This window comes from Phalangium opilio, unplaced genomic scaffold, assembly GCF_054372755.1.
Source record: "Phalangium opilio isolate 3A_F unplaced genomic scaffold, DU_Popi_V2 ptg000209l_1, whole genome shotgun sequence".
Lineage (NCBI taxonomy): Eukaryota > Metazoa > Arthropoda > Arachnida > Opiliones > Phalangiidae > Phalangium > Phalangium opilio.
The window spans coordinates 19,147,336-19,174,234 of record NW_028324217.1 but is presented as its reverse complement, the minus strand read 5'-3'; the positions used below and the strand labels follow the sequence as shown (position 1 = coordinate 19,174,234).

Genomic DNA, 26,899 nt, shown 5'->3' with positions numbered 1-26,899 from the left:
TACGGTTCGCCCCCTACACTTTAAAACGAGAACTAATAACTAATTGCACATATAGTAATTATATCAATTTTGACATAAATAAGTTTGGATCTTAGGTACAAATTTATTTGTATATATACAAACGCAAAATAACACGATAATTTTTTAAGAAAATAATTAATATCAAGAGCAATACTTTTAGCGCCATCTACCGTGATGTGTTATTACAAATATTTGGCCCCGATATGGCTAGCGCCCCTGAAAGTTGTTTTCTGAGTATGGGGTTTCCGAATTCGTCTATTAATCGGTAATATATAGTTAATTTATCCGGTAACTCATCGGTAATTTATCCGGTAATTCATCGGTAATATACAGGTAATTTATCCGGTAATTCATCGGCAATTTATAGGTAATTTATCCGGTAATTAATCGGTAATATATAGTTAATTTATCCGGTAATTCATCTGCAATTTATCCGGTAATTCATCGGTAATTTATCCGGTAATTCATCGGCAATTTATCCGGTAATTCATCGGTAATTTATCCGGTAATTCATCGGAAATTTATCCGGTAAATCATCAGTAATTCATAGGAAATTTATCCGGTAAATCATCAGTAATTCATAGGAAATTTATCCGGTAATTCATCGGTAATATACAGGTAATTTATCCCGTAATTCATCGGCAATTTATGGGTAATTTATCCGGTAATTAATCGGTAATATATAGTTAATTTATCCGGTAATTCATCTGCAATTTATCCGGTAATTCATCGGTAATTTATCCGGTAATTCATCGGAAATTTATCCGGTAAATCATCAGTAATTCATAGGAAATTTATCCGGTAAATCATCAGTAATTCATAGGAAATTTATCCGGTAATTCATCGGTAATATACAGGTAATTTATCCCGTAATTCATCGGCAATTTATGGGTAATTTATCCGGTAATTAATCGGAAATATATAGTTAATTTATCCGGTAACACATCGGTAATTTATCCGGTAATTCATCGATAATATACAGGTAATTTATCCGGTAATTCATCGGTAATTTATAATTAATTTATCCGGTAATTAATCGGTAATATATAGTTAATTTATCCGGTAACTCATCGGTAATTTTATCCGGTAATTTTATCCGGTAATTTTATCCGGTAATTCATCTGTAATTTATCCGGTAATTCATCGGTAATTTATCCGGTAAATCATCAGTAATTCATAGGAAATTTATCCGGTAATTCATCGGTAATATACAGGTAATTTATCCCGTAATTCATCGGCTATTTATAGGTAATTTATCCGGTAATTAATCGGTAATATATAGTTAATTTATCCGGCAATTTATAGGTATTTTTTCCGGTAAATCATCGATAATTCATAAGTAATTTATCCGGTAACTCATCGGTAATTTATCCGGTAATTCATCGATAATATACAGGTAGTTTATCCGGTAACTCATCGGTAATTTATCCGGTAATTCATCGATAATATACAGGTAGTTTATCCGGTGATTCATAGGCAATTTATAGGTAATCTATCCGGTAATTAATCGGTAATATATAGTTAATTTATCCGGTAACTCATCGGTAATTTATCAGGTAATTCATCTGTAATTTATCCGGTAATTCATCGGAAATTTATCCGGTAAATCATCAGTAATTCATAGGAAATTTATCCGGTAATTCATCGGCAATTTATAGGTAATTTATCCGGTAATTAATCGGTAATATATAGTTAATTTATCCGGTAACTCATCGGTAATTTATCCGGTAATTCATCGGTAATATACAGGTAATTTATCCGGTAATTCATCGGTAATATACAGGTAATTTATCCGGTAATTCATCGGTAATATACAGGTAATTTATCCGGTAATTCATCGGCAATTTATAATTAATTTATCCGGTAATTAATCGGTAATATATAGTTAATTTATCCGGTAACTCATCGGTAATTTTATCCGGTAATTCATCTGTAATTTATCCGGTAATTCATGGGTAATTTATCCGGTAAATCATCAGTAATTCATAGTAAATTTATCCGGTAATTCATCGGTAATATACAGGTAATTTATCCCGTAATTCATCGGCTATTTATAGGTAATTTATCCGGTAATTAATCGGTAATATATAGTTAATTTATCCGGTAACTCATCGGTAATTTATCCGGTAATTCATCGGTAATTAATCGGTAATATATAGTTAATTTATCCGGTAACTCATCGGTAATTTATCAGGTAATTCATCTGTAATTTATCCGGTAATTCATCGGAAATTTATCCGGTAAATCATCAGTAATTCATAGGAAATTTATCCGGTAATTCATCGGCAATTTATAGGTAATTTATCCGGTAACTAATCGGTAATATATAGTTAATTTATCCGGTAACTCATCGGTAATTTATCCGGTAATTCATCGGTAATATACAGGTAATTTATCCGGTAATTCATCGGTAATATACAGGTAATTTATCCCGTAATTCATCGGCTATTTATAGGTAATTTATCCTGTAATTAATCGGTAATATATAGTTAATTTATCCGGCAATTTATAGGTATTTTTTCCGGTAAATCATCAGTAGTTCATAGGTAATTTATCCGGTAATTTATCTGGTAGTTTTTTAGAAATTGCGTCTGGGTATTTCAGTCCAAAACCAATGAAACCCATTCATAGCTTTAAGCAGTGCCTGATTAACACCCTCGGGGTCCCATAGGCACTAGGCGTTATGGAACAACATTCCCTAACCAAGAGCAATATGACTTTAATGAATTGTGAAATGATTCAAATAAATTCAAATTATTATTAAATTTTAAATAATACATTTTTAGATATTTTTCGGATTTGGAACCGGGTTCGGGTCACGAATAATTTTCTTGTCAGTATCGAGAGGGGGTACCAGTATCCGAGAAGTAAAACTTGGCCGAAAATTATTCTTCGGTACGAAAAGAGTATTAAAAGTTAGACGGAATACTTAACCAGCCTGCAACTTGGGAGTTTCTCAAAAATAAGCGATAACAATTCAACAGAATCATAAGAAAATTTGTACTAACCTTTCATTACACATGTTTAATCGGGTGTTTCTGGAGTTGCAACGCTCAATTACCCCATACTGACATTGGGTAACGCGTCTTTACGCACCCCGTGAACTGCGCGTTCTGTTAACCACTCTCTGTTTTATAAAACTTTAGTGGAGATATAATAATAAGCTAAGCTTTGTCTACGAAGGGATTTCCACACTAAGCCTGTGGCTTGTTTACAGGTGTGTCCCTTTACAATGCATAGAGGGGTGGTGGCTAGCCCCTATGCCACAGCTAACCGACAGCGCCCTATACTAACTATTACAATTAACCTCGGAAAGTTTTGATGGAAAGGAGAAACCGGGTAAGACCGCGAAGGAAAACTTCAACAAGTGGGGAGAGAACTTGCAAACTCTACGCAGAAGGGTTTGTTCCCAGGTTTTTAACCCGGTGCCACAGTCCGGGATCGAACCCGGGACCCTTGAAGCGAGGCGAAAGTGCTAACCACTTCACCACCCCAATAATCTAAGGTTACTTTTAATTTTACTAGAAATATTAGAGTAATTCCAGTTATATTTTAGATTTTTAAGGACGCTTTGTGTACATATTTAAAAGTAGATTTACAATTTTGATATATTACACTATAAATAATTATGTTCATTTAAGGGGTAGTGTCAAAATAGTTATGATTCACAATAGATATTTATGCTCAATGAAGGGTTAGTGCCAAAATGGTTATATTACACTGTAAATATTTATGTTCAATAAGGGACAAACTACAGTTGTAACAATTTTATCCATATTACAGTTTTTTCCCTACATGAATATAACAGAATTAATCGATCTTTAACCATAAGTAACATTTTGCAAAAACAAAAAGTATGTCACTAAATGTTTCTGGGCACAACATCATTTCCGCCATTTGTCAAATACTGTCGTAGAAGCGACCATTTTTAAGGCGCCATGGAGAATAAAGTTTTATAGTTTCCTAGAACTCTTTTATTCTGTTTCCCTTGGGAGAAACCTTCCCAAAGGGAAGCATTTAGCATTGGGTATATTTGAAGTGTCATACTTATTGCGATTATTTTACTTATGATTTACGAAATCTCTCCTAACGCATGATCGTCGGATCAAACGCAACAGAGACTGAAAAAGGAAATGTGGCAAAACCTAGTCTAGGTAATGAATTTTAGAAAATACTTCGGATATTCCTAACCCAATCTCGAGCCAAAACAAAAATGTACCAATATAGATTTTTAACAATGAGGACGAGATTCTTAAAACAGAGTAAGCAGTTAATCGTCTCCTTGAATATAACGTGGACAATATTAAGTACCCAATTCAAAAGCCATCATTACAGGGTGGAGCCGGTGACCCCTTGAAATTATAACGTAAGTTCTTCGCACGCGTTTCTGAAATTCTGATAGTTATGAGGGCATGTGCATGCCATACACGATTGCCTATTTTAGCATGTGAATGATATATTAATGTATGAATGAGGTATTCTTCGTTTATTCAAGGATTTGTGCACATTCCTAGGCATTTAAAACTACCAGAATATCCGTGTTTTGCCACTAACAAGTTTACTAAAATAATTTGAAGGTTGTATATGATAATTAATTACTTTCAAATCTTATTTGCATAATTATGCTCTATAGTTAGAGAGTGAATTTAAAACGACCTAACACGAACTGATTTCGTTCGTTTAGAATAGTTCGAAGAAAAATAAAAATTTTATCTTGTATTGTAATTCCATTTCTTCGTGTTCTTAACTGTTTATTATTGAACGTTTAGGGAGTTAGTTAAAGATTATTTCGGTAATGATAACGGCTACTGTTCCTGACAACAGCATGAGAAGAAAGTAGAAAGGAACACTGACGCTACTCAGGTCCAAGGCTTCCATGCTTTTAACTGGTCTCTTCCAAGTTAATTGATCAATAGTGTATTCTGCCGCAAGTTTCTGATACTTGAAAACTTGCTTTTCGAACATCGGTTCTACTCTGTAAAAAAACAGGCGTTAAGGCTGATAATTGTTTCTGATAAAATTCTTACTGACACCAGTTGGGCGTTCAATTGTGGTGTGCTTTTGATCCATGAGGTGTTGAAAGTTATGTGATTGTATTCGAGTTTAATAACTTGTTGCGAAAAGTAAAATCCTCCATTTTTTAAGAAGAACTCTTTCGTCTTATGAATATCCGCAAACTTTTTAAAATAAAGATCCACTTCATCTTTGTTTATGATCAGAGCTGTCTTTCCAGAAAAAATAGGAATGAAAAAATCAATATATGGATATCGAAATAAAAAATAATGTTTAACAAATTTCTTCTTGTGTGCATCTAGCCATTTCATAACAACTGGGTCCTGGGCCGCCTGATACAAACCAATGATATCAGAATAATTAAGGACTTAACATGAAGAAGATTATTCACCAATTCCTCAATATATTTTAAATCATCGCTTGCTATAAATGCCGGCTCAATTCCCGATTTGATCAAGTCCGATAGAGTGTCGATGCAGTTGTAGCTTTCCGTCGAGAAGTCCGTACGCAAGTAACAACCCAAGAAGAACAGTATGAAAGTCACTCCGATAAGCCAAGAAGAAGCGAGCAGACGACAAGTAATGTGAGGCAGAACAGCGGGAATCGCTACAAAACATAAATCTCTGTTTCGCTTATGACGACGATGAATTCATTTTAAATATTAGGGATGAAGTAATTGCTTACGTTCGGCGCACAAGAGCGAGGCATTCTCCCAGACATTTTGCAGAGTTTCTTTGGTCATTTTCTTGGCTACTTTCTTAGTGGGCACTGATTTGTATTTGTTTGTTACGATGGAGTGAATGACGAGCAAAATTGACAGAAGTCCCAAGGTTAACGCTAATAAAATCACCACCTGAATTAACCAAGAAAAACACAATGAATTGGGTATTAAATATATTGTTATTGAACAAATTTTACTTCTTTGTCCATATTTAAGAAGGACCAAGAGTTGGACGCGACTGTCACTTGAGGTCTAGTCACGATAATCATCTCCTTTATTCCGAGTGGCGGAGATGGATTGTAATGATCCAATCGACTGAGGAAAAATGTGCTTATCTCTTTGCTATTGATAACCTGATATGTCTAAAATCGGCGTATATAAGCGATTAATAATTTGTACTCCAGTTTTTAATCAGTGTTTCAATATAAGTAAAAAGTTGCATACCTCGGAAAATTTTGGCGTATCGTTTATTTTATAATACTGATTGAAGTCAACATATTTCTTCTTGTAATGCAGCCTAAAAGTTGTCGACAAAATTGAATTATAATAGGATGTTAACATTGTTTCATAGCAGTCTGTAAGCTGAGATTCGTTTCTGAGAGTTCTTTAACGTTGCGTATGAACTAGGGAAAACGTTATCATGAACTTTCGGTATAAAACAACTAGCGGGGGTGTGCGAATAGTTTTGACTTTTTTAGGAAATCCCCATTAGAAACAAAATTCAATTACTCAATTCAAAATTAACTTAATTTTCAAAAAACAATCTGAATGATTGAAAGGCTAGGCCTAGTATTTATCGATTTTTGTTTTTGCCATATTTCACAAGTTACTTTTTTTTCTTGAATATTTTATAATTCTCTAAAATCAATAACGACATTCAATTTGATCTCAAAACATTACCCATCATAGTCGAGAGTATCACTAAATACCTACAAACCTATATATATAGATATGTAATTATTGCTCTTTATAGATTAGCAATTGCAGAAGTTAAAATTAATGATTTATTCAAGCTTTATAATTGTGAATTACTACATTATTTAGGCTGAATGCAGATTATTTTAAATCGACGATACGTCATGATACTTGGTTCTACTAAAGAAACTACACCTTTTCCTAGCAATGCGTATTCAACTCTCGACTCACAGTGAACCGTTAATGTCTCTTCAAGAACACAAGAAAAACTAAACACATACCCCCCCCCCCCCACTTTCCCGGGGAAGGGGTCCGGGACCGATTCCACATTTCCACATTACTCTGTTCTCCATTCCTACTTCTATATCTATATAAATTTAGGTCTTGACTGACTGACTGATAATCGAACCCCAGCCCAAACCGCTTGCCCTAGAAGGCTGACAATTTGCAAGAAGGTTACTCACAAGTAGTTGGCGCGTACTAAGAAATATTTTTCCAATCCGCCGCCATCTTAATAAATGGCGCCCAGATATGTAAAAAAAATTCTCTATGCAACCGATTTCACAAATATTTAGTACACTGGTTTCCTTTAACCTATAGACGGGGTGAACGGTCTTATGGGTTCGACTTGATGTCATCTTTTTAAATGGTGGCCAAAAACTTAGAAACCCTTCTTTATGGAATAATGTCCGCATGAAAAGTAACAAAAAATGTCCCGAGGGCAACCCCGAGTGCCTTGGCTCCTAGGGTGCTACAAAAGTATTATAGTCATCAGGAAAATCTACCCATTCTTACATTTTGATGAAAGTTTTTATTACACCCGAGCGACGCCGCGCGGCCGCGGGTAACAGCTAGTCTAAAATAAATCTATCCCGGGTTTAGTGGCATTAAGTAAATTCTGTCTAATTCGGTCCAATTATTAGTCGAATTGATATGGAAGTGTAAAATTTACTTCATGTTGAAGAATCGATTAAAATATTCTGCCATGAACTTCATCTGTTCCTTAAAATCCGTCTTATCCTGACAAGAAATTAAAGTTAAATTGTCATCAAGAAAGCAGTTTTAATTCCGAGACACTGAAGATTCGCTTCAACAACGTCACCGAATTTTAATAAGCTCACCTTTTCAGACCAAGGTATCGAACAATTAATAATTGTTTCTTGGGTGTACCTTTAATTTTAAATTAAATTTCCAATCAACGATAACGTTTATTATTTGAAAATTCAAGTTCTACCTGTATTTAAAATACCGATCATTTCCAACAAATTCAATTTCGTTCAAAGCCATCTTTTTGGGCCCACTAATGCTTGACTGGACAATCCAAAATCTTTAAAAGCTGGAAAGTGTTGATGAGAGATTTATCGTAGTTCTTCAGTATCAGACTGAGACTAGTTGAAACATAAATAAAGCACGAGTGTAATTCTTTTGCGTGCTTTTTATACCCTATTAATCTGTCATATTTTAAATTCATGGGTTTGATTTAATCAGGGATAATTTTAATTTCAGAAGTAGGAATGGAGAACGGTTAGTATTTACTTCAGTCCGACTCATAGCCCAGTGTAGAGTCCCTCCCTCAAACACGTAACGAAAAGTTTAAATTATCTTATTGGCTGCTCACTTAAACTACGTTTTGATGACGTTGCTGATGGGGACGCCGAAAAATACGTGATTCCTTTTTACCTCTGTCGCTATGACCCGCCTAGCTTCTTTCATACCCCTCCGTCCCGTGGAAGGGGGTCCGGGACTTTGACGCACGCCCACATTACTCTGTTCTTCATTCCAACTTCTAAAATTAAATCTATCCCTGTCGCAGCTAAAGAATAGCTATAAAACTCCCATTGCGTGAATTCTACTTAGTTTGACTCATACACCACCAGTAGTCCATTAAGTCGGTTTTTCACTGAAAGTTAGTTTAGGTAATTGTAGTTATGGCAAATAATAGCATTGCATAATTAAAATAACTCGACTAATTTTAATCATTTCAAAACTCATTACACTAATATTGCTCCTGACTTGGGGCCAACGGACCGCCAACCATGATGTTTATCCGGCAATACTGAAAGCTATAAGTGAGCTTCCTGGGTTTTGGGCTGAGTAGTGGTCGGCATTTGGATAGAATAATATCTGTTTGTTTTATCTTTATTCATAATTTGAGATTATCCACGGGAAGTCTATGATTAATGCAATGTAATCACGAAAAATTATCTGATTATTATTCATGAATAACTGATTAACCAAAATTCTGTGGATTATCTTGTCCAAACGCCGACCACTACCGTAAATTACTGAACAGTTTCAAAATTTCCGCGCTCACAGTTAAAAAAAAAAATGTTTAAGTAAAATTACCCCTTTTAACTTCAGAGTTCAGTATTTCGTCAATTTCCCATTAGTTCTCGTTGTTTTTAAGGGACCTGAACAAGGTATAAAGTGCTCAACAGTCAACGTATTTTAATAGCTAGACGATATAGAGACTTAAAAAAAAATTACCATAAATTTGCGACAGAAAGGTAATTTTTTAAAAAATTTGAATCTTTAATTTACCGGAATTTCATTGGTATTTTATAGGTAATTAATCCGGTAATTTTTCTGGTAATTTATCCGGTAAATCATCGATAATTCATAAGTAATTTATCTGGTAACTCATCGGTAATTTATCCGTAATTCATCGATAATTTATCCGGTAATTCATCGGTAATATATAGGTAGTTTATCCGGTAATTAATCGGTATTATATAGTTAATTTATCCGGCAATTTATAGGTAATTTATCCGGCAATTTATAGATATTTTATCCGGTAAATCATCGATATAATTCATTTAAGTAATTTATCCGGTAACTCATCGGTAATTTATCCAGTAATTCATCGGTAATTTATCCGGTAATTCATCGGTAATTTATCCGGTAAAGCATCAGTAGTTCATAGGTAATTTATCCGGTAATTTATCTGATAGTTTTTTACAAATTGCGTCTGGGTATTTCCGTCCAAAACCAATGAAACCCATTTATAGCTTTTAGCAGTGCCTGATTAACACCCTCGGGGTCCCATAGGCACTATAGGCGTTATGGAACAACATTCCCTAACCAAGAGCAATATGACTTTAATGAATTGTGAAATGATTCAAATAAATTCAAATTATTCTTGAATTTTAAATAATTAATTTTTAGATATTTTTCGGATTTGGAACCGGGTTCGGGTCACGAATAATTTTCTTGTCAGTATCGAGAGGGGGTACCTGTATCCGAGAAGTAAAACTTGGCCGAAAATTATTCTTCGGTACGAAAAGAGTAGTAAAAGTTAGACGGAATACCTAACCAGCCTGCAACTTGGGAGTTTCTCAAAAATAAGCGATAACAATTGAACAGAAAGAAAATTTTGTACTAACCTTTCATTACACATTTTTAATCGGGTGTTTCTGGAGTTGTAAAGCTCACACCATGCGGACATAGGGTAACCCGTCTTTACGCACCCCGTGAATTGCGCGTTCTGTTAATCAATCTCTGTTTTATAAAACTTTATAGTGGAGACATAATTATGGTCATGAATTTATTCATTTAACACGAATATATATATGTGCATTGACTAGTTAAACTACATATTCAGGGATGGGAGGGGCTAAGTTTGTCTGACGTCAGAGAATTTCCGGCGGTTTGTTTTAAAAACTAAAGCTATGCTCTTGTCACGCGAAAGAATAATTATGCTTGTAAATTGATCAAGTACAGCGTTAATTTTACCTCCAACAGCAGAAAAAACCCCATCAATTCTCAAGATTTCAGATGTTGGTACTGTACTTAATTTTCAACCCTTTCATTTTCTTTATGGCCAAGGCTTAGCACTTTACACACAGTTTTCACTTTTAGATTAGGAAAACAATTGCGCGCACTTAACAAAATTTCCTTTAAAAGATCAACATCACCTTCGGTCATCGTGTTGAGATATTTATTAAAGTATCGGCGATCATTTTTACTATTCAATTGACGGAGTTTGGTAAACCTTACTGGGAATTGTATCCCTCAAACAATTTTGTGAAACTGGTCGTCTGCTGTTCAAACTTCCAAGCGTCTCGATTTTGATTGGCTATACCGCTATGACGTTAAAAGTTTATGTTATAGAAAGGTACCTCCCATCCCTGAATAACATGATAGAAAGGCTAATGGTACACATTCATGTTTATGAATAAATTCATGCCATATAATGGAGCAATATAAATAAATTATGAAGCTTGATGCAATAATACAGATTAAAATAGAGTTTTATACCTATTATTTAGCGGCGACTCAATCCCGGAGAATGTGATCAATAATTTTGCTAACTAACATTAGAAGGGTTGGACGCCCAAAAGTTCAAGGTTAAAAATCGGTTTCCTACGAGACTATTTACCCTTTCTGAGGTTGAATTCTACTATAGTATAGTTAACCTCATTTTATAAAGACCATTACGTTTGGTTGGTTGTTCAGTAAATTTTTGTTTAGCTTAAGGCAGAAGTCAATTAAATTAGCCTAGGAAGTAAACAATTACAATAGCTGGTATGGTGTACGTCTCTGCTGGTGTGAGAACTCCTTTTAACTTCACGGATGGGCGGTTGGAAATCTCGAGCTCCTCTCTTGGAGATAATTCTTCACGTGAGCGGGGCGTGACTTCTTCAGGCCATGAGCGCTGGATCTCTAAAGGGACCGGAAATGGGTAGATATCTCTATATAGCACGTTTGCTTTAAAAAAAATAAAATTAAGAGAAACGGTCACGGTCGTTAAATCTTTTTTTTCAATAGGTTTATGAATAATAATATAAAACCGAATGACCTTGATGTTCCCAAATTCACAGCCCCATCTCTTCCCCTGATGCTATGCTAGAGAGGGCTCGGTTTTACAGTGGAAGGGGGTGTTTTCCGGTCCCTTTAGAGATCCAGCGTTCATTTTCAGCCAATAGCTGTTTCTCTCTCAATAGGGCAAATTTTGGCGTTCGAGTCGCGCCTAAACCAGAGATCTGAGAAACGTTATCGCGAGGTGGCGAATGTGTCGGCCTTCTTCAGTATTGCTACACAAGAGAGGGGAGTCCCAAACCCCGCTTTTGGTTACTTCCTAGGCTATTTTAATGGACTTCTGCTTAAGGTAATGGTTTTCGAAATAATAGATAAAACGGCATGCAGATAAATAATAGAGTTGCGTTTATTTAATCATCTTTTCAGCATTTATTACAAAACTTTGCGGAGAAAATTCGATATCAGAAACCAAAACTCATTTCGTTCGCGTGCTTCAATTTAGGGTTCTAGGAAACATTCTGACCGTTTCTAATTTAAATCTATACTTTTCTTTTAAAGGCCGACTTCCAACGAAAAGGGTTCTAGCGAACTGAAGATAAACATCGAGGGTCTCTCAATATTGATTATCTTCAGTTCGCTAGAACCCTCCTTGCAAGGTTTTCAGTTAGTTAGAACGCTTCAAAATTTGGTCTCAGCACGAACTCGAAAATCAGCACGGTCGCCCCATTGTTAGTCTCGATGCTCGGTTTTCAGTTCGTAAGTACCCTTTTCTTTGGAAGTCGGCCTTTAAATTAGTTAAAATTTACCGATGAAACTTTTTCGTCTGGGTCTCTCAGCCCTAGTGGTCGGCGTTTGGACAAGATAATCCACAGAATTTTGGTTAATCAGTTATTCATGAATAATAATCAGATAATTATTCGTGATTACATTGCATTAATCATAGACTTCCCGTGGATAATTTCAAATTATGAATAAAGATAAAACAAACAGATATTATTCTATCCAAATGCCGACCACTACTCAGCCCAAAACCCAGGAAGCTCACTTATAGCTTTCAGTATTGCCGGATAAACATCATGGTTGGCGGTCCGTTGGCCCCAAGTCAGGAGCAATATTAGTGTAATGAGTTTTGAAATGATTAAAATTAGTCGAGTTATTATTTAATGTCCGTATTATGTGGGTGTGGTTGGGGTGGGGAGGGCGTACTAGTTTTGTAGCTAGAGTAGTATTCTTGTCCTAACTCGCTAAGGTAATATTCGAGATGGCCAACGGCTGGGTTACATTAAGTTCCTACCACACCTAGCTACCGGTAATTCATCGGTAATTTATCTGGTAGTTTTTTACAAATTGCGTCTGGGTATTTCAGTCCAAAACCAATGAAACCCATTTATAGCTTTTAGCAGTGCCTGATTAACACCCTCGGGGTCCCATAGGCACTATAGGCGTTATGGAACAACATTCCCTAACCAAGAGCCATATGACATTAATGAATTGTGAAATGATTCAAATAAATTCAAATTATTCTTGAATTTTAAATAATTAATTTTTAGATATTTTTCGGATTTGGAACCGGGTTCGGGTCACGAATAATTTTCTTGTCAGTATCGAGAGGGGGTACCTGTATCCGAGAAGTAAAACTTGGCCGAAAGTTATTCTTCGGTACGAAAAGAGTACTAAAAGTTAGACGGAATACCTAACCAGCCTGCAACTAGGGAGTTTCTCAAAAATAAGCGATAACAATTGAACAGAAAGAAAATTTTGTACTAACCTTTCATTACACATTTTTAATCGGGTGTTTCTGGAGTTGTAAAGCTCAATTACCCCATACGGACATTGGGTAACCCGTCTTTACGCACCCCGTGAATTGCGCGTTCTGTTAACCAATCTCTGTTTTATAAAACTTTATAGTGGAGACATAATTATAGTCATGAATTTTTTCATTTAACACGAATATATATATATGCATTGACTAGTTAAACAACATATTCAGGGATGGGAGGGGCTAAGTTTGTCTGACGTCAGAGAATTTCCGGCGGTTTGTTTTTAAAACTAAAGCTATGCTCTTGTCACGCGAAAGACTAATTATGCTTGTAAATTGATCAAGTACAGCGTTAATTTTACCTCCAACAGCAGAAAAAACCCCATCAATTCTCAAGATTTCAGATGTTGGTACTGTACTTAATTTTCAACCGTTTCATTTTCTTAGCACTTTACACACAGTTTTCACTTTTAGATTAGGAAAAAAATTGCGCGCACTTAACAAAATTTCCTTTAAAAGATCAACATCACCTTCGGACATCGTGTTGAGATATTTATTAAAGTATCGGCGATCATTTTTACTATTCAATTGACGGAGTTTGGTAAACCTTACTGGGAATTGTATCCCTCGAACAATTTTGTGAAACTGGTCGTCTGCTGTTCAAACTTCCAAGTATCTCGATTTTGATTGGCTATACCGCGATGACGTTAAAAGTTTATGTTATAGAAAGGCACCTCCATCCCTGAATAACATCATAGAAAGGCTAATGATACACATATATATTCATGTTGATGAATAAATTCATGCCGTATAATGGAGCAATATAAATAAATTATGAAGCTTGATGCAATAATACAGATTAAAATAGAGTTTTATACCTATTCTTTAGCGGCGACTTAATTAAGTATAGATTTAAATTAGAAACGTTCAGAATGTTTCCTAGAACCCTAAATTGAAGCACGCGAACGAAATGAGTTTTGGTTTCTGATATCGAATTTTCTCCGCAATGTTTTGTAATAAGTGCTGAAAAGATGATAAAATAAACGCAACTCTATTATGTGATCAATATTTTTGCTAACTAACGTTAGAAGAGTTGGACGCCCAAAAGTTCAAAGGTTAAAAATCGGTTTCCTACGAGACTATTTACCCTTTCTGAGGTTGAATTCTACTAAAGTCAGAAGTATGACTTCTTATCCTGGGAAGTATTGGACTCTAACCATATCCCGAACCGTCTCTGTTAGCCGACTTCTTATTAGGTCCGATCACCACGCCACCTACGGTGCTTCTCTCATTGGCAGGCTTATTTGCGCGCCGGTAGCGGGAAAGTAACGAAACTTTAAGGTTTGTCCTGTGGTTTGAGGTAACGAATCAGAAACGGTGACAAGAACAGCTGTTAATAGAGTTTGCTAGAAATTCCGGTCAAACTAGTGTGGGGTCCTAGGCCCACGGATTGTAATGGATTTTCATGGAGTTCTAGACAGACGGCTTTTCAACGATTGGCGCTGTAGAAGTTTTGATCACGCCCCACAGTTTGAGTGCCACAGCCTCTCAGCGTGGGATTTTTTTCAGTAGATTAGATAGTTTTCCTAGTGGGGAGGAAACTTTCGACCCTCTTTTACGATTGCCATGGGCAATTTTGACTTGCAGGGATGGATACTATATAAAGCCTTAGTGTCCAATACTTCCCAGGATAAGAAGTCATTAACTTCTGCTATAGTTAACCTCATTTTATAAAGACCATTACGTTTGGTTGGTTGTTCAGTAAATTTTTGTTTAGCTTGAGGCAGAAGTCAATTAATTTAGCCTAGGAAGTAAACAATTACAATAGCTGGTATGGTGTACGTCTCTGCTGGTGTGAGAACTCCTTTTAACTTCACGGATGGGCGGTTGGAAATCTCGAGCTCCTCTCTTGGAGATAATTCTTCACGTGAGCGGGGCGTGACTTCTTCAGGCCATGAACGCTGGATCTCTAAAGGGACCGGAAATGGGTAGATATCTCTATATAGCACGTTTGCTTTATCAAAAAATAAAAAGAGAAACGGCCACGGTCGTTAAATTTTTTTTTTCAATACGGGACTTACGAGGTTACCGCCCCCTTTTTGGAGAGTTGTTCTGCCAAGGCTACGGAGCGCGTTCGACGACAGGGAATATCAGCCACTAACTAAAGGCCGCCGACAGGTTATGGCAGCACCCACAGAAGTACCTCTCGTAAATCCCGTATAGGTTTATGAATAATAATATAAAACCGAATGACCTTGACTGTTCCCAAATTCACAGCCCCCATCTCCTCCCCTGATGCAATGCTAGAGAGGGCTCGGTTTTACAGTGGAAGGGGGTGTTTTCCGGTCCCTTTAGAGATCCAGCGTTCATTTTCAGCCAATAGCTGTTTCTCTCTCAATAGGGCAAATTTTGGCGTTCGAGTCGCGCCTAAACCAGAGATCTGAGAAACGTTATCGCGAGGTGGCGAATGTGTCGGCCTTCTTCAGTATTGCTACACAAGAGAGGGGAGTCCCAAACCCCGCTTTTGGTTACTTCCTAGGCTATTTTAATGGACTTCTGCTTAAGGTAATGGTTTTCGAAATAATAGATAAAACGGCATGCAGAAAAATAATAGAGTTGCGTTTATTTAATCATCTTTTCAGCATTTATTACAAAACTTTGGATCCAATTTTTGCTGACTCAACTTTTTAAGTTCATTTCTCCAGCCAATCAAAATGAATTACAAAGAAAGCCTTTTTCGCGGGTTATTTTGAAGGTGCCAAGGTAGGTGGCGCTTAAAAAGTTCCATTTGGCGGTAAAAGTTTAGTCGTGTGAATAGGAAGGATTTATTTCACTTTTCCCTTCAAAAGTTGGACCCATCGAGCTGAGTCAAAAAGTTGGATCGTCTGAAAGAACCTTTATTTGACACATACCATCAAACGCGGTCACTTTGATTCAGAAATTTTATAAGCCCCTCGTTCCCGTTAAAAGGCCTTAACTCGCCACAACTGACTGCATTCTAACATCTTGTCTAGCGTTAGCGAGGTTGAATCTTAAGTGAAAAGAGGTTGGTGTTTGTCTTGCATCTTCACCTCTCTCGTAAGACGTCGAACACCCAACCCCACCCCCATAAACAACAAATGAAGAAGGTAGATAAAGGCTTATACCTTGTAAGCTGTCAGTATTATAAAAACAATTAAGGGTTTTAGCTAGTTTATTATTATTGGCCGCAATTGAAGCTTTTCAATTGATAAGTTGCATATGAATTTTATAAATATTCAAGGTCTATTCATTAAGGTTATGTCAAAAAACCAGCCTCTTACTTGGAAGTTTCTCAAATCTATAAGCAATAAAAATATTACAGAATTACTTAAGAGAATTTGATAACTGGCCTTTCATTTAAATTTTTTATTCGAGTGTTTCTGGAGTTGTAACGCGCGATTACCCCATACGGACATTGGCTATCGCGTCTTTACGCACCACGTGAACTGCGCTTTCTGTTGACCATGGTGCACTCTCTACTTTCTTAAACTAAGAGTATTATGGGGCAAGTTAAAGAAATTATGCTAAGTTCATGGCAAATAATGGACTAGCTTTTATTCAATAATCCCTTAAGCATTTCTTTCGAAACTTCGTGAAGAAAATTCAATATCAGAAACCAAAATTTACTTTGTTCGCAAGCTTCAATTTAAGGTTCTATAGGAAACGTTCTGGACGTTGCTAATTTAATTCTTCTTTTTCTGTTAAAATAGTTAAAGGTATTGATGCGATTCCGTCTGGTTATTTCAGCACAAAACCAATTAAACCCATTTATAGATTTCGTCAGTGCTTGATTAACACAATAGTTGGCCCCTACCGTATGACTACAATTATTTATGAAATTGTTCAATTGAACGAAGTTATTCTCAAAATTTCAAATATTTATTTTCTTTGGGTGAGCGTGTAGTGAATTTTGAATTTCTTACCGGGTTTTCGTAATGAACACTTTTCTTGTCGGGTATCCGAGAGGAGGAGTGTACCCAAATTGTTTTCTGGTATACCCCGGTAAACGAACTTAGCAGAAAAATGGTTGTCGGGTACCAGTAGAGCATTATTATAAGTTAGAAGTATTATCTATCGGTTAAAATGATTATAATAGTATCTGTCAAATAGAGAATGTTTCGTGAATAGTTTGAGATATTCAATGATGTTTTTTGAATCATGGTATTTCATTGTCTTATTTAAGTTTTGGTTTCGGTTTAATTAAAAATGGTTCATTAGTCACACCAGGGATAGACTTAATTTTAGAACTTCTAAAATTAAATCTATCCCTGGTCACACAGAAAAAATATTTATTCTATAAACATACTATTCTTTAATCACATTGGTTTGAAAAGTGCGATTTCAACATTAAATTTCTTAATAGGATGAAATGGGTCCGGAGACTAGTCCTGCACTATAGCTGGTGAAAATTTTCAAATTCTATTGTCTGGATGAATCTGCCACAGAGACAGGACCAGATTAAGCAATTTTGCACCCGGGGGCCGAGATAGTTCTCGGCCCCCGGGTGAAAAATTGCGCCCCTTAAGCCGGAAAATAGAACATCAAATGTTTCTGAGGAGGAATAGTTTAACTAAATGCGCCCCCAAGAAGCCAGTGCCCCCTTGCCCCCCCCTTTAATCCGGACCTGCACAGAGAAATTAGATTAGGTCCAATAAATTTTACATTGACGCATGGTAACACACGCTGAGTAATTGAAGTATAATGTGTTTTAAGGGAAACTTTGTACTGGGAGGAGGAAGGTGCCACGCCCACTTTTTCCTCCCTCCTTAAATGACTAAGCCAATGAAGTCACAAAATTTAAAATTTTTAAATATTCAAGAAGAAATAATTTCGTCTAGGTGTTTATAGCTTAATATGCACTTAAAATTTCTTAATCAGAAAAATTTCTATTCTTAAATTGTTTCTTCTTATTTTTCACACTTTGTTCTTAATTGTGGGGAGCTATTTTGCAACGTTACGTTAATATCAGTGTTCTGGACTGAAAAAAATACTTTGATGACTTGAACGAACGTCCTTAATAGAGTTTAATTCTGTTAATTGTGGTGTGTTAATTTGGCTTTAACTTACACTGAGCCTTCATGATAACTGGAATAATTGAATCAAATTTTAGTTTAAACTTAAAAGCAAACTAACACAATTTAACAAAAACTCGCAGATAAGTATTGAGCTTCATTGAATATTGATTACATCGGTGGAGAAAATTGGAATTATAAAATTCAAAAGGTGACCTTTTATATTGAATTCAAGATTTCTTTGTTAATTTCGGCCAGTCATCGATGGACTTTCTTGGGTATTTGTGAAAGCATGGCGCTAGTCTCGAGCCCGCCGCTCCCTCTTATTTCCTAAGAACTTGACAGAAGCATATGTTATTATAGTATATACAGTGTGGGAGAGATCAGAGCAACACCTACCTTTGTGGAAAACCCCCAAAACCTATGACGGACTACTTCACTGCAGTACATTTTCGAGCTCGTATACAGGGTGTAGTGGTCGGCGTTTGGACAAGATAATCCACAGAATTTTGGTTAATCAGTTATTCATGAATAATAATCAGATAATTTTTCGTGATTACATTGCATTAATCATAGACTTCCCGTGGATAATCTCAAATTATGAATAAAGATAAAACAAACAGATATTATTCTATCCAAATGCCGACCACTAACAGGGTGTGACATGTGTCATTGTATGCAAATGAGAACGTGCAACAAGTATCATAGTGAATATCGTTTAATGATACGCACTTTGAAACGTTAAAGACCTACGATTAAGCTTAGGAGATAAGGCATCACACTACAAATTAAAGGGCTGTTTGGTAAACCCATTAGGGTAAATGTTCGATGTGACTACCGTGGTGGTGTAGGCACTCTTCAAGACGATTTCCATGCCTTGTATTACGTTTTCTAGCATTTGAGGAGTTATTCGTTCAATTGCGCTTTGAATTCTGGCCTTCAAGTCGTCTACATTTAAAGGTTCTGTTGCAAACACCTTCCCCTTAAAATATCCCCATAAGACGAAATCAAGTGAGGTTAGGTCAGGGGATCTTGCTGGCCACGGAATTGGTCCACCTCTACCGATCCAACGGTTCGGAAAGTGCTCTGTTAGCCATTGGCGAACATTTACCGCCCAATGTGGTGGCGCACCATCCTGCTGGAACCACAGGTCCCGCTCGCGCATGGTAAGACAGAAGTCTTGACGTCTTAGATAGTCATCGTCCGTTAAGGCTTGATGGAGGTGGATATGATAGGGCCGGTAGTGATGCCGATGTAAAATGGCAAGAACGGTTGAATGGCTTAGACCATGAACGAAATAGTGAACAATCCAGGACATGCCTTTAATGAAAAAACCCGTCCACTATGTGTAACAAGCAACTACTATTTCCCCCTGTTGAGACAAATTCGCGCCAGCTGAACTACGTCATTTTAGGGACAAAATTAAAGGTCACGTGAGAGGGTGGCTATCGAAAGCGGCATACACGAAATAGAGAATGCGTTTTATGTAAACAGGGAGCTATGAGGTAAGCTGTAAAAACCGGCTCTCACTGATACAGTTTGGAAACACACAGTCCTTATTCTTCACAATTTTACGACCAAATTCCAATAATTTGAAGAAAATTGAACCGTTACGCCATTAGATTTAAAAATTTCAAGTATTATACTTTATTTATTCACCCGCAGATGGCGTTAGCAAAACCGGAAATTACAGCTTAATTTGTCCCCAATTTATTTTTCTCTCTCAAACTTCCATCCCCTCCGCCTATCTTCCCACCCCCTTCTTGTTACAACTAGTGGATGTCTCGGTTTGTACGTGCAAAGGTACGGCTGTTAAGTCCTGGATTGTTCACTATTTCGTTCATGCTTAGACCAACCTCTTCTCCGACCGCTCTACTACTAGTATGAGGATTGGCTTCAAAACGTGCTAGAATGTCGACTTCCCTATCATGATTACCAATTATACGGTCTCTTCTACGTTGACGGTCTTGCACGACGAAACTCCTGAAATCTCGTATGTTGTCTCTAATGTTCGTGAAGGTTCTTCGAACCGGCCTTCGTCGGTTTGGGAAGCGTTCGGCATAAAGCAATGCCGCTTGTTGAACGTTACCGCGACATTCACCCAAAATAAACGTCATGTCCAATTTTTCTCGGTTGGAGTAGGCTGCCATTCGTCTACGACACAGGACTTACAACGTTTATACGAACTAAGCTGCTAGTAACGACGCGTACGTTTGATTGAATAATGTGCCGAATTCTCAGTGCCGCGGAAAATTCTGACCTTCGTAACCTCGTATGGATTCCTTATCTAAGTAGGCCAAAGCCACGAGTTTAGTGATGCGATAGACGCATTACCATTAGCAGTGATGCGGGACCTGTGGTTCCAGCAGGATGGTGCGCCACCACATTGGGCGGTCAATGTTCGCCAATGGCTAACTGAACACTTTCCAAACCGTTGGATCGGTAGAGGGGGACCAATTCCGTGGCCAGCAAGATCCCCTGACCTAATAGCACTTGATTTCTTCTTATGGGGATATGTTAAGGGGAAGGTGTTTGCAACAGAACCTTTAAATGTAGACGACTTGACGGCCAGAATTCGAAGCGCAATTGAACGAATCACTCCTCAAATGCTAGAAAACGTAATACAAGGCATGGACAATCGTCTTGAAGAGTGCCTACACCACGACGGTAGGCACATCGAACATTTACGCTGATGGGTTTACCAAACAGCCCTTTAATTTGTAGTGTGATGCTTTAGTTCCTAAGCTTAATCGTAGGTCTTTAACGTTTCAAAGTGCGTATCATTAAACGATATTCACTATGATACTTGTTGCACGTTCTCATTTGCATACAATGACACGGTATGTTATCGATTGGGCGTGTTATCAAAACAGCATTGTCCAAAACGGCTTTTTCATAAACGCGTTTGCCATTATAGCCATTTCTCGTTTTAGCGCATTTTGAATACAGCGTTTATATCTTGAGCGTACGAAAGTACGCCTTTTCCAAAATATTGTTGTTTATCTTCATTAACTTCCCAAAGTAATATGCTTTTTCCAAAAAATTATATTTTATATTTACTTCCGATACAACATTACTCCTTTTTGCATAATATTGTTCTTTGTCCTATATGTTTAATATAATAGATATTTCCCTCCCCATCAATCACAGTTTGGGCGGAAACAGCAACCGCTGTTTTGGGAAACAGCGCTGTATTGAGAAACGCGGAAACAGCAACCGCGGTTTTGCTTGTACGCGGTTTTGCAAACCGCTGTTTTAGGAACCGCTTTATTCCAAATCGCTCTTTTGAAAACCGCTCAACTACCCGTGAACCCAATGACACATGTCACACCCTGTATACGAGCTCGAAAATGTACTGCAGTGAAGTAGTCCGTCAGGGGTTTTGGGGGTTTTCCACAAAGGTAGGTGTTGCTCTGATCTCTTCCACACTGTATTTTCCCCTTCTTAATAATTATTGGATTAAAGTTTAGTTGTGTGTTTTTACGAGCAATATATTTTTCTCGAATTTTAGACTTTAGAATATTCAAGGCCTATTTTTAACTAGAAGGTTGAGGTAAGGTTACTTTTAATTTTACTAGTAATATTAGAGTATTTCTAGTTATATTTTAGATTTTTAAGGACGCTTTGTGAACATATATTTAAAAGTGGATTTACAATTTTGTTATATGTTCATTAAAGGGTTAGTGTCAAAATAGTTATAGTTCACAATAAAGATTTATGTTTATTAAAGGGTTAGTGCCAAAATTGTTATATTACTTTGTAAATATTTATGTTTAATAAAGGGTTAGTGCCAAAATAGTTATATTACACTGTAAATATTTACGTTCAATAAAGGGGTAGTGTCAAAATAGTTATTGTACACAATATTTTTTTCTTGTTCCATAAAGTATGGTTTTCACTTGACCGAAAAAAACTACTTTGCAGCTGGACGTCAAACGTCAGATTTGCTTTTTACGTTGTCGCCCAGCGTTATAGAGTTTTCACTTAGCGTAGTTCCCGCAAATAAAGGAACCAAGGCTTAACAGATAAACTGAACACTGCACTAATTGCGGCTCATCTATTGTCTTTCTTTTTTGCAATCTTTGTTTCTAATATCATACAGATATGTATTGATCCTAACCTCTTCAATAAACCTTTCAACGTTGAACTTCGGAATTCTCAGGGATTTGTATTAGTAACTGACTCTATTAGGATCGAAATAAATAAAAAGATGGCGGACCGCGGACGGCCTCTTCCGAACACGCGTGGTCGAATATGACGTCACGACTCTAGCTTATTGCTGATTGGCTCGCGTAGAGCGTTAACGTTGAACGCGGCCGAAAAAATAGAAAGCTAATATCGCCACACTCAACGTAATTTCTGTCCAGCGTAACTATGTTTTTTTTTCGGTTGTCACTTGACGTCGGGCGAAAAGTCGTGATTTACGCCAAGTGAAAACCATGCTTAAAGGGGTAGTGTCAAAATAGTTATACGTTAAATATTATGTTCAAAAATCGGACAAAGCTTCGAATTTACGTTTAGTAACAGGTTTTACACTTAATACAATTGAAAATAATGATTGTACAAAATTCGTGAGCTGGGAAAATGTTACCTAAACTATAGTTGTAGCGATTTTATCCATAGTACAATTTTTGCCTACATGAATATGCCAGAATTAACCGATAAATAACCATAAGTAACATTTTGCAAACAAAAATTATGTCACTAAATGAGAGAGGTTAACGAATGTCTGTTTTTGAGCACAACATCATTTCTGCCAAAGCTTTGTTTATCCCTGGTTAAAGATTATTTCGGTAATGACAACGGCCACTGCTCCTGACAACAGCATGAGAAGAAGGTAGAAAGGAACACTAACGCTACTCAGGTCCAAGGCTTCAGTGCTTTTCAATGGTCTCTTCCAAGTTAATTGATCAATAGTGTATTCTGTCGCAAGTTTCTGATACTTGAAAACTTGCTTTTCGAACATCGGTTCTACTCTGTAAAATAAAACAGGCGTTAAGGCTAATATTCGGTTTTCATAAAATTCTTACTTACACCAGTTGGGCGTTCAATTGTGGTGTGCTTTTGATCCATGAGGTGTTGAAAACTATGTGATTGTATTCGAGTTTAAGAGCTTGTTGCGAAAAGTAAAATCCTCCGTTTTTTACGATGAACTCTTTCGACCTATCCACTAAATGTTTAAATTTCAAAAACAGAAAGTCTTTGTTTACGATCAGAGCTTTCTTCCCAGAAAAAATTGGAATGAAAAAATCAGAAAATGTAAATCGAAATGAATAAGTATCTTGCGGAATTTTCTTCTTGTGTGCATCTAGCCATTTCATAACAACTGGATCTCCGGCCGCCTGATACAAACCAATGATATCAAAATAATAAAGAACATAACACGAAGAAGAATATTCACCCAGTTCTTAATTTATATGAAATCATTTTGTAGTAAAAATGCCGACTCAATTCCCGATTTCATCAAGTCCGAGAGAGAGTCAATGCAGTTGTAGCTTTCCGTCGAAAAGTCCGTGCGCAAGTAACAACCCAAGAAGAACAGAATGAAAGTCACTCCGATAAGCCACGACGAAGCGAGGAGACGACAAGTAATGTGCGGCAGAACAGAAGGAATGGCTATAAAACATAATTATACTATCCGCTTATGTATGAATAAAACGCCGGTCATCTTTTGTAAGATAATTGTCTCTTCTATACGAAGTTCAATTAGTTTTAAATATTAGGGATGACGTAAATGCTTACGTTCGGCGCACAAGAGTGACGCGTTCTCCCAGACATTTTCCAGGGTTTCTTGGGCCATTTTCTTGACAACTTTCTTAGTGGGCATCGATTTGTATTTGTTAGTTACGATGGAGTGAATGACGAGTAAAACTGACCGAAGTCCCAAGGTTAACACTAATAAAATCAGCACCTGAATGAATACAAGAACGAAACTCAATGAATTCCCTATCAAGTATTAATCAAAAATGTCTTGATTCGAATCAAGACCTAAAAAGTATCGATAAGACTGAGGTTATCACTTGACTGAGTTTATCACTTGACTGAAGGATCAGATATTAATTTTTCTTTTAATTGAAACTTAAAGGCATGCTTAAGAAAAAACAACGTTCCATTACCGTTTTCCGTTGAAATAACTTATTTTACAGGTAATCAATTTCAAAAATTTACTTATCTCGGGTTTTCGGGCACAATTCCATTCCCCCAAAACATTTTATCATTACATTAACTACTTTTGAGAGTACGTGTATGACATTGAGTTTTAAAAGGTTCCCTCATTTGTGCCCGGCATGCTTCGCAGTGGATACGTTTTAAAACAATGGCGGAAAATTAAGTAGGGACAGTTAGATTTTTACTCGTGGTTATGAAAAATGATGTAATGTCTAGTGTACTTCAGTCAACAGTCATACTGTTCATTCTCATAGCTCAGGACATGATTAATGCTGCTCACTATTTCTCTCTCTAGTTTCAAACAATGGTTAGAGACCATTCAGTGCCGCAGGTCGCACATGAATATATTTCAACTACAGTTTACATCAATTCTCCGTGGTCGTACTATTAGTGGGTTAAGCACTAATTTGTTCAGAACATGTCTCGAAAGTGTGCTTGTTGTAAGTTTTTAAAGCAGTGTTGCCAATGTGTGGGTAATTTCCCACATCGTGGGAGATTTAGGTTTGGTTTTAGGCTCTGTGGGGAAAAAGTAATATTTTTCCGAAATTAATCAAATGTCGGAATTTTCCTGTTCAAGGGTTAATAGTGCAAAATTTTCAAAAATGCACTAATTTTTAACTGCACAGTTAAAATTAGTGCATTTTCGAAAATTTTATCCGGTTTAATAATTTCAAGCGACATTTTGAAATAAATTCGGTGATTTTAAGTTTGGCACTGAAAAAAAAAGAAAGCATATTTTGAGAATTTTAAAGCTTTATAGCATTTGTACATATTGTCAAAGCCATGCGGAGTGATATTCCATATTAAACTTAGTATGATAAAATAGTCCAGATAAATATGATTGTAAAAAAAGGGGTGTGGGAAATGCGGCAAATTTTTAAAATGGAAGTGGGAACATCCACTTTTTTAACATTAGCAACACTGATTTGAAGGTTTTGGTCATGGCTAAACAGACCGCTCATTCAGTTTTTTATTGTTTTAAAGCTTATTTCGACACGTTATCTCTCAAAAGTAACTAATGTAATGATAAAATGTTTTGGGGGAATGGAATTGTGCCCGAAAACCCGAGATAAGTAAATTTTTGAAATTGATTACCTGTAAAATAAGTTATTTCAACGGAAAACGGTAATGGAACGTTGTTTTTTCTTAAGCATGCCTTTAAGTTTCAATTAAAAGAAAAATTAATATCTGATCCTTCAGTCAAGTGATAACCTCAGTCAAGTGATAACCTCAGTCTTATCGATACTTTTTAGGTCTTGATTCTAATCAAGACATTTTTGATTAATATCTGCTCCTTCAGTCTTCATTTTAATTAAGATTGTTAAGAAACTGTTTTACATTTTCAAAATCTACACTAAGCAGAAACATTTATAAAGGGGACCGTAACTTTAGCTCAATCAGTCATTTATTTAGAATGATACTCCAAAAAATAAAAACGTAACTCATTGAAAGTTTCTATTCTTATTGTAATTAACATAATACAATTTTTTACAACCCTTTATTGAAACGCTCCCCTAAAAATTCCACAAATAGGACCAAATTGACAGTTTTACACAATTTTTTAAAACGCTGATTTATGTCTGTTTAACCTTTAGCTCAAACTTTTCATAAGCCCAATATGAAATTCGGATATCCTTAAAACTTCTCAAAAACGATCCGAGATTATCAATTTCGAACTTTTTTGTAGTATTAACTAACGTCTGTTTGATAAACACAATATAGTCAGGGCAATGCCGACTCAATTTATAAGGGCTACCCTAAAAGTCCACAAAGGTGATCCAAGATTGTTAATACGCCTAAAAAGTGCCCTCTTCAAAATATGTAGCTGGGGAAAAGAGAGCGTGATCGAGTGGGCTATGCTAGTGGGTATTTTGGTAGTAAGTAACGGGGGTTGGGACTCCAGGCATAGCCCGCTCCATCACGCACTCGACAACGCAAAGCAACTCGCGCCAGCGTGGGAAATAAGGCGGTAACACAGGGCAAATGACGAGTTTAAAAATTCCCTGGTACAGCTCAAAAATTAAATCGGAGGGGGGTCAGTGGTCCACGAGACTACTAAAAAATTCAAGGGTAACCAGAGTCCACACATTAAAATTCTAATATTTTAATTATCCACTTCTTCAGCTTAGCAGACGACGTGCTCTGGCCAATTGGTCACGGACCAGTTTATTTATTCCAAGTCAGGAGGGTCTCTGGCCTAATGTCCAGTTTAAAAAAATCCTTATTTTCCACCCAGACTCGCGCTATAGCGCAAGCAGCTTGCGACGTGTTGCGCGTGATCGAGTAGGCTATGGTCCGGTCTAAAGAAATCTTCAGCTCAGCGTTGTAAATAAGGTGGTGGCACAGGGAAAATGACCAGTTTAAAAATTAAATCGGAGGGGGAGCAGTGGTCCACAGGACCACTAAGAAAGTTCTAGGGTAACCAGGGTCCAGACATTATCTCAACTATTTTAATTACCCACTTCTTTAGTTTAGCAGACGCCGCGCCCTGGTCAATGGTCCTGGACCAGT

At 36.7% G+C, this 26,899-nt stretch overlaps 2 protein-coding genes across 2 annotated transcripts; both read right to left on the bottom strand.

Annotated features, from left to right (window-relative positions):
• Positions 1 to 4,649: 4,649 nt before the first annotated feature.
• On the bottom strand, positions 4,650 to 8,437 carry LOC149621080 (uncharacterized). The gene is made up of 9 exons (XM_089855876.1): positions 7,905 to 8,437; positions 7,792 to 7,840; positions 7,623 to 7,690; positions 6,200 to 6,272; positions 5,953 to 6,117; positions 5,719 to 5,887; positions 5,426 to 5,640; positions 5,053 to 5,366; positions 4,650 to 4,996 (listed from the first exon to the last, which is right to left on the bottom strand). The coding sequence occupies exons 1-9, from the start codon at positions 7,955 to 7,957 to the stop codon at positions 4,795 to 4,797; spliced, it is 1,308 nt and encodes a 435-aa protein (XP_089712002.1). The 5' UTR covers positions 7,958 to 8,437; the 3' UTR covers positions 4,650 to 4,794.
• Positions 8,438 to 21,852: 13,415 nt separating this feature from the next.
• Positions 21,853 to 24,058, bottom strand: LOC149621079 (uncharacterized). The gene is made up of 3 exons (XM_089855900.1): positions 23,963 to 24,058; positions 23,255 to 23,390; positions 21,853 to 23,196 (listed from the first exon to the last, which is right to left on the bottom strand). Exons 1-3 carry the CDS (start codon positions 24,045 to 24,047, stop codon positions 22,989 to 22,991), a joined length of 429 nt encoding a protein of 142 aa, XP_089712026.1. The 5' UTR covers positions 24,048 to 24,058; the 3' UTR covers positions 21,853 to 22,988.
• Between the last annotated feature and the right edge of the window lie 2,841 nt (positions 24,059 to 26,899).

Excerpts from the sequence above, each read along its gene's own strand:
- LOC149621080 (XM_089855876.1), bottom strand. The coding sequence starts at position 7,957 with ATGGCTTTGAACGAAATTGAATTTGTTGGAAATGATCGGTATTTTAAA. Across the intron at positions 5,367-5,425 it reads TAAAATATATTGAGGAATTG|GCGGCCCAGGACCCAGTTGT; the intron begins GTGAATAATCTT and ends GGTTTGTATCAG. Across the intron at positions 4,997-5,052 it reads CAATTGAACGCCCAACTGGT|AGTAGAACCGATGTTCGAAA; the intron begins GTCAGTAAGAAT and ends GTTTTTTTACAG.
- LOC149621079 (XM_089855900.1), bottom strand. The coding sequence starts at position 24,047 with ATGCCCACTAAGAAAGTTGTCAAGAAAATGGCCCAAGAAACCCTGGAA. Across the intron at positions 23,391-23,962 it reads GTCACTCTTGTGCGCCGAAC|TGGATAGGTCGAAAGAGTTC; the intron begins GTAAGCATTTAC and ends TTAAACATTTAG. Across the intron at positions 23,197-23,254 it reads CAATTGAACGCCCAACTGGT|AGTAGAACCGATGTTCGAAA; the intron begins GTAAGTAAGAAT and ends TTTATTTTACAG.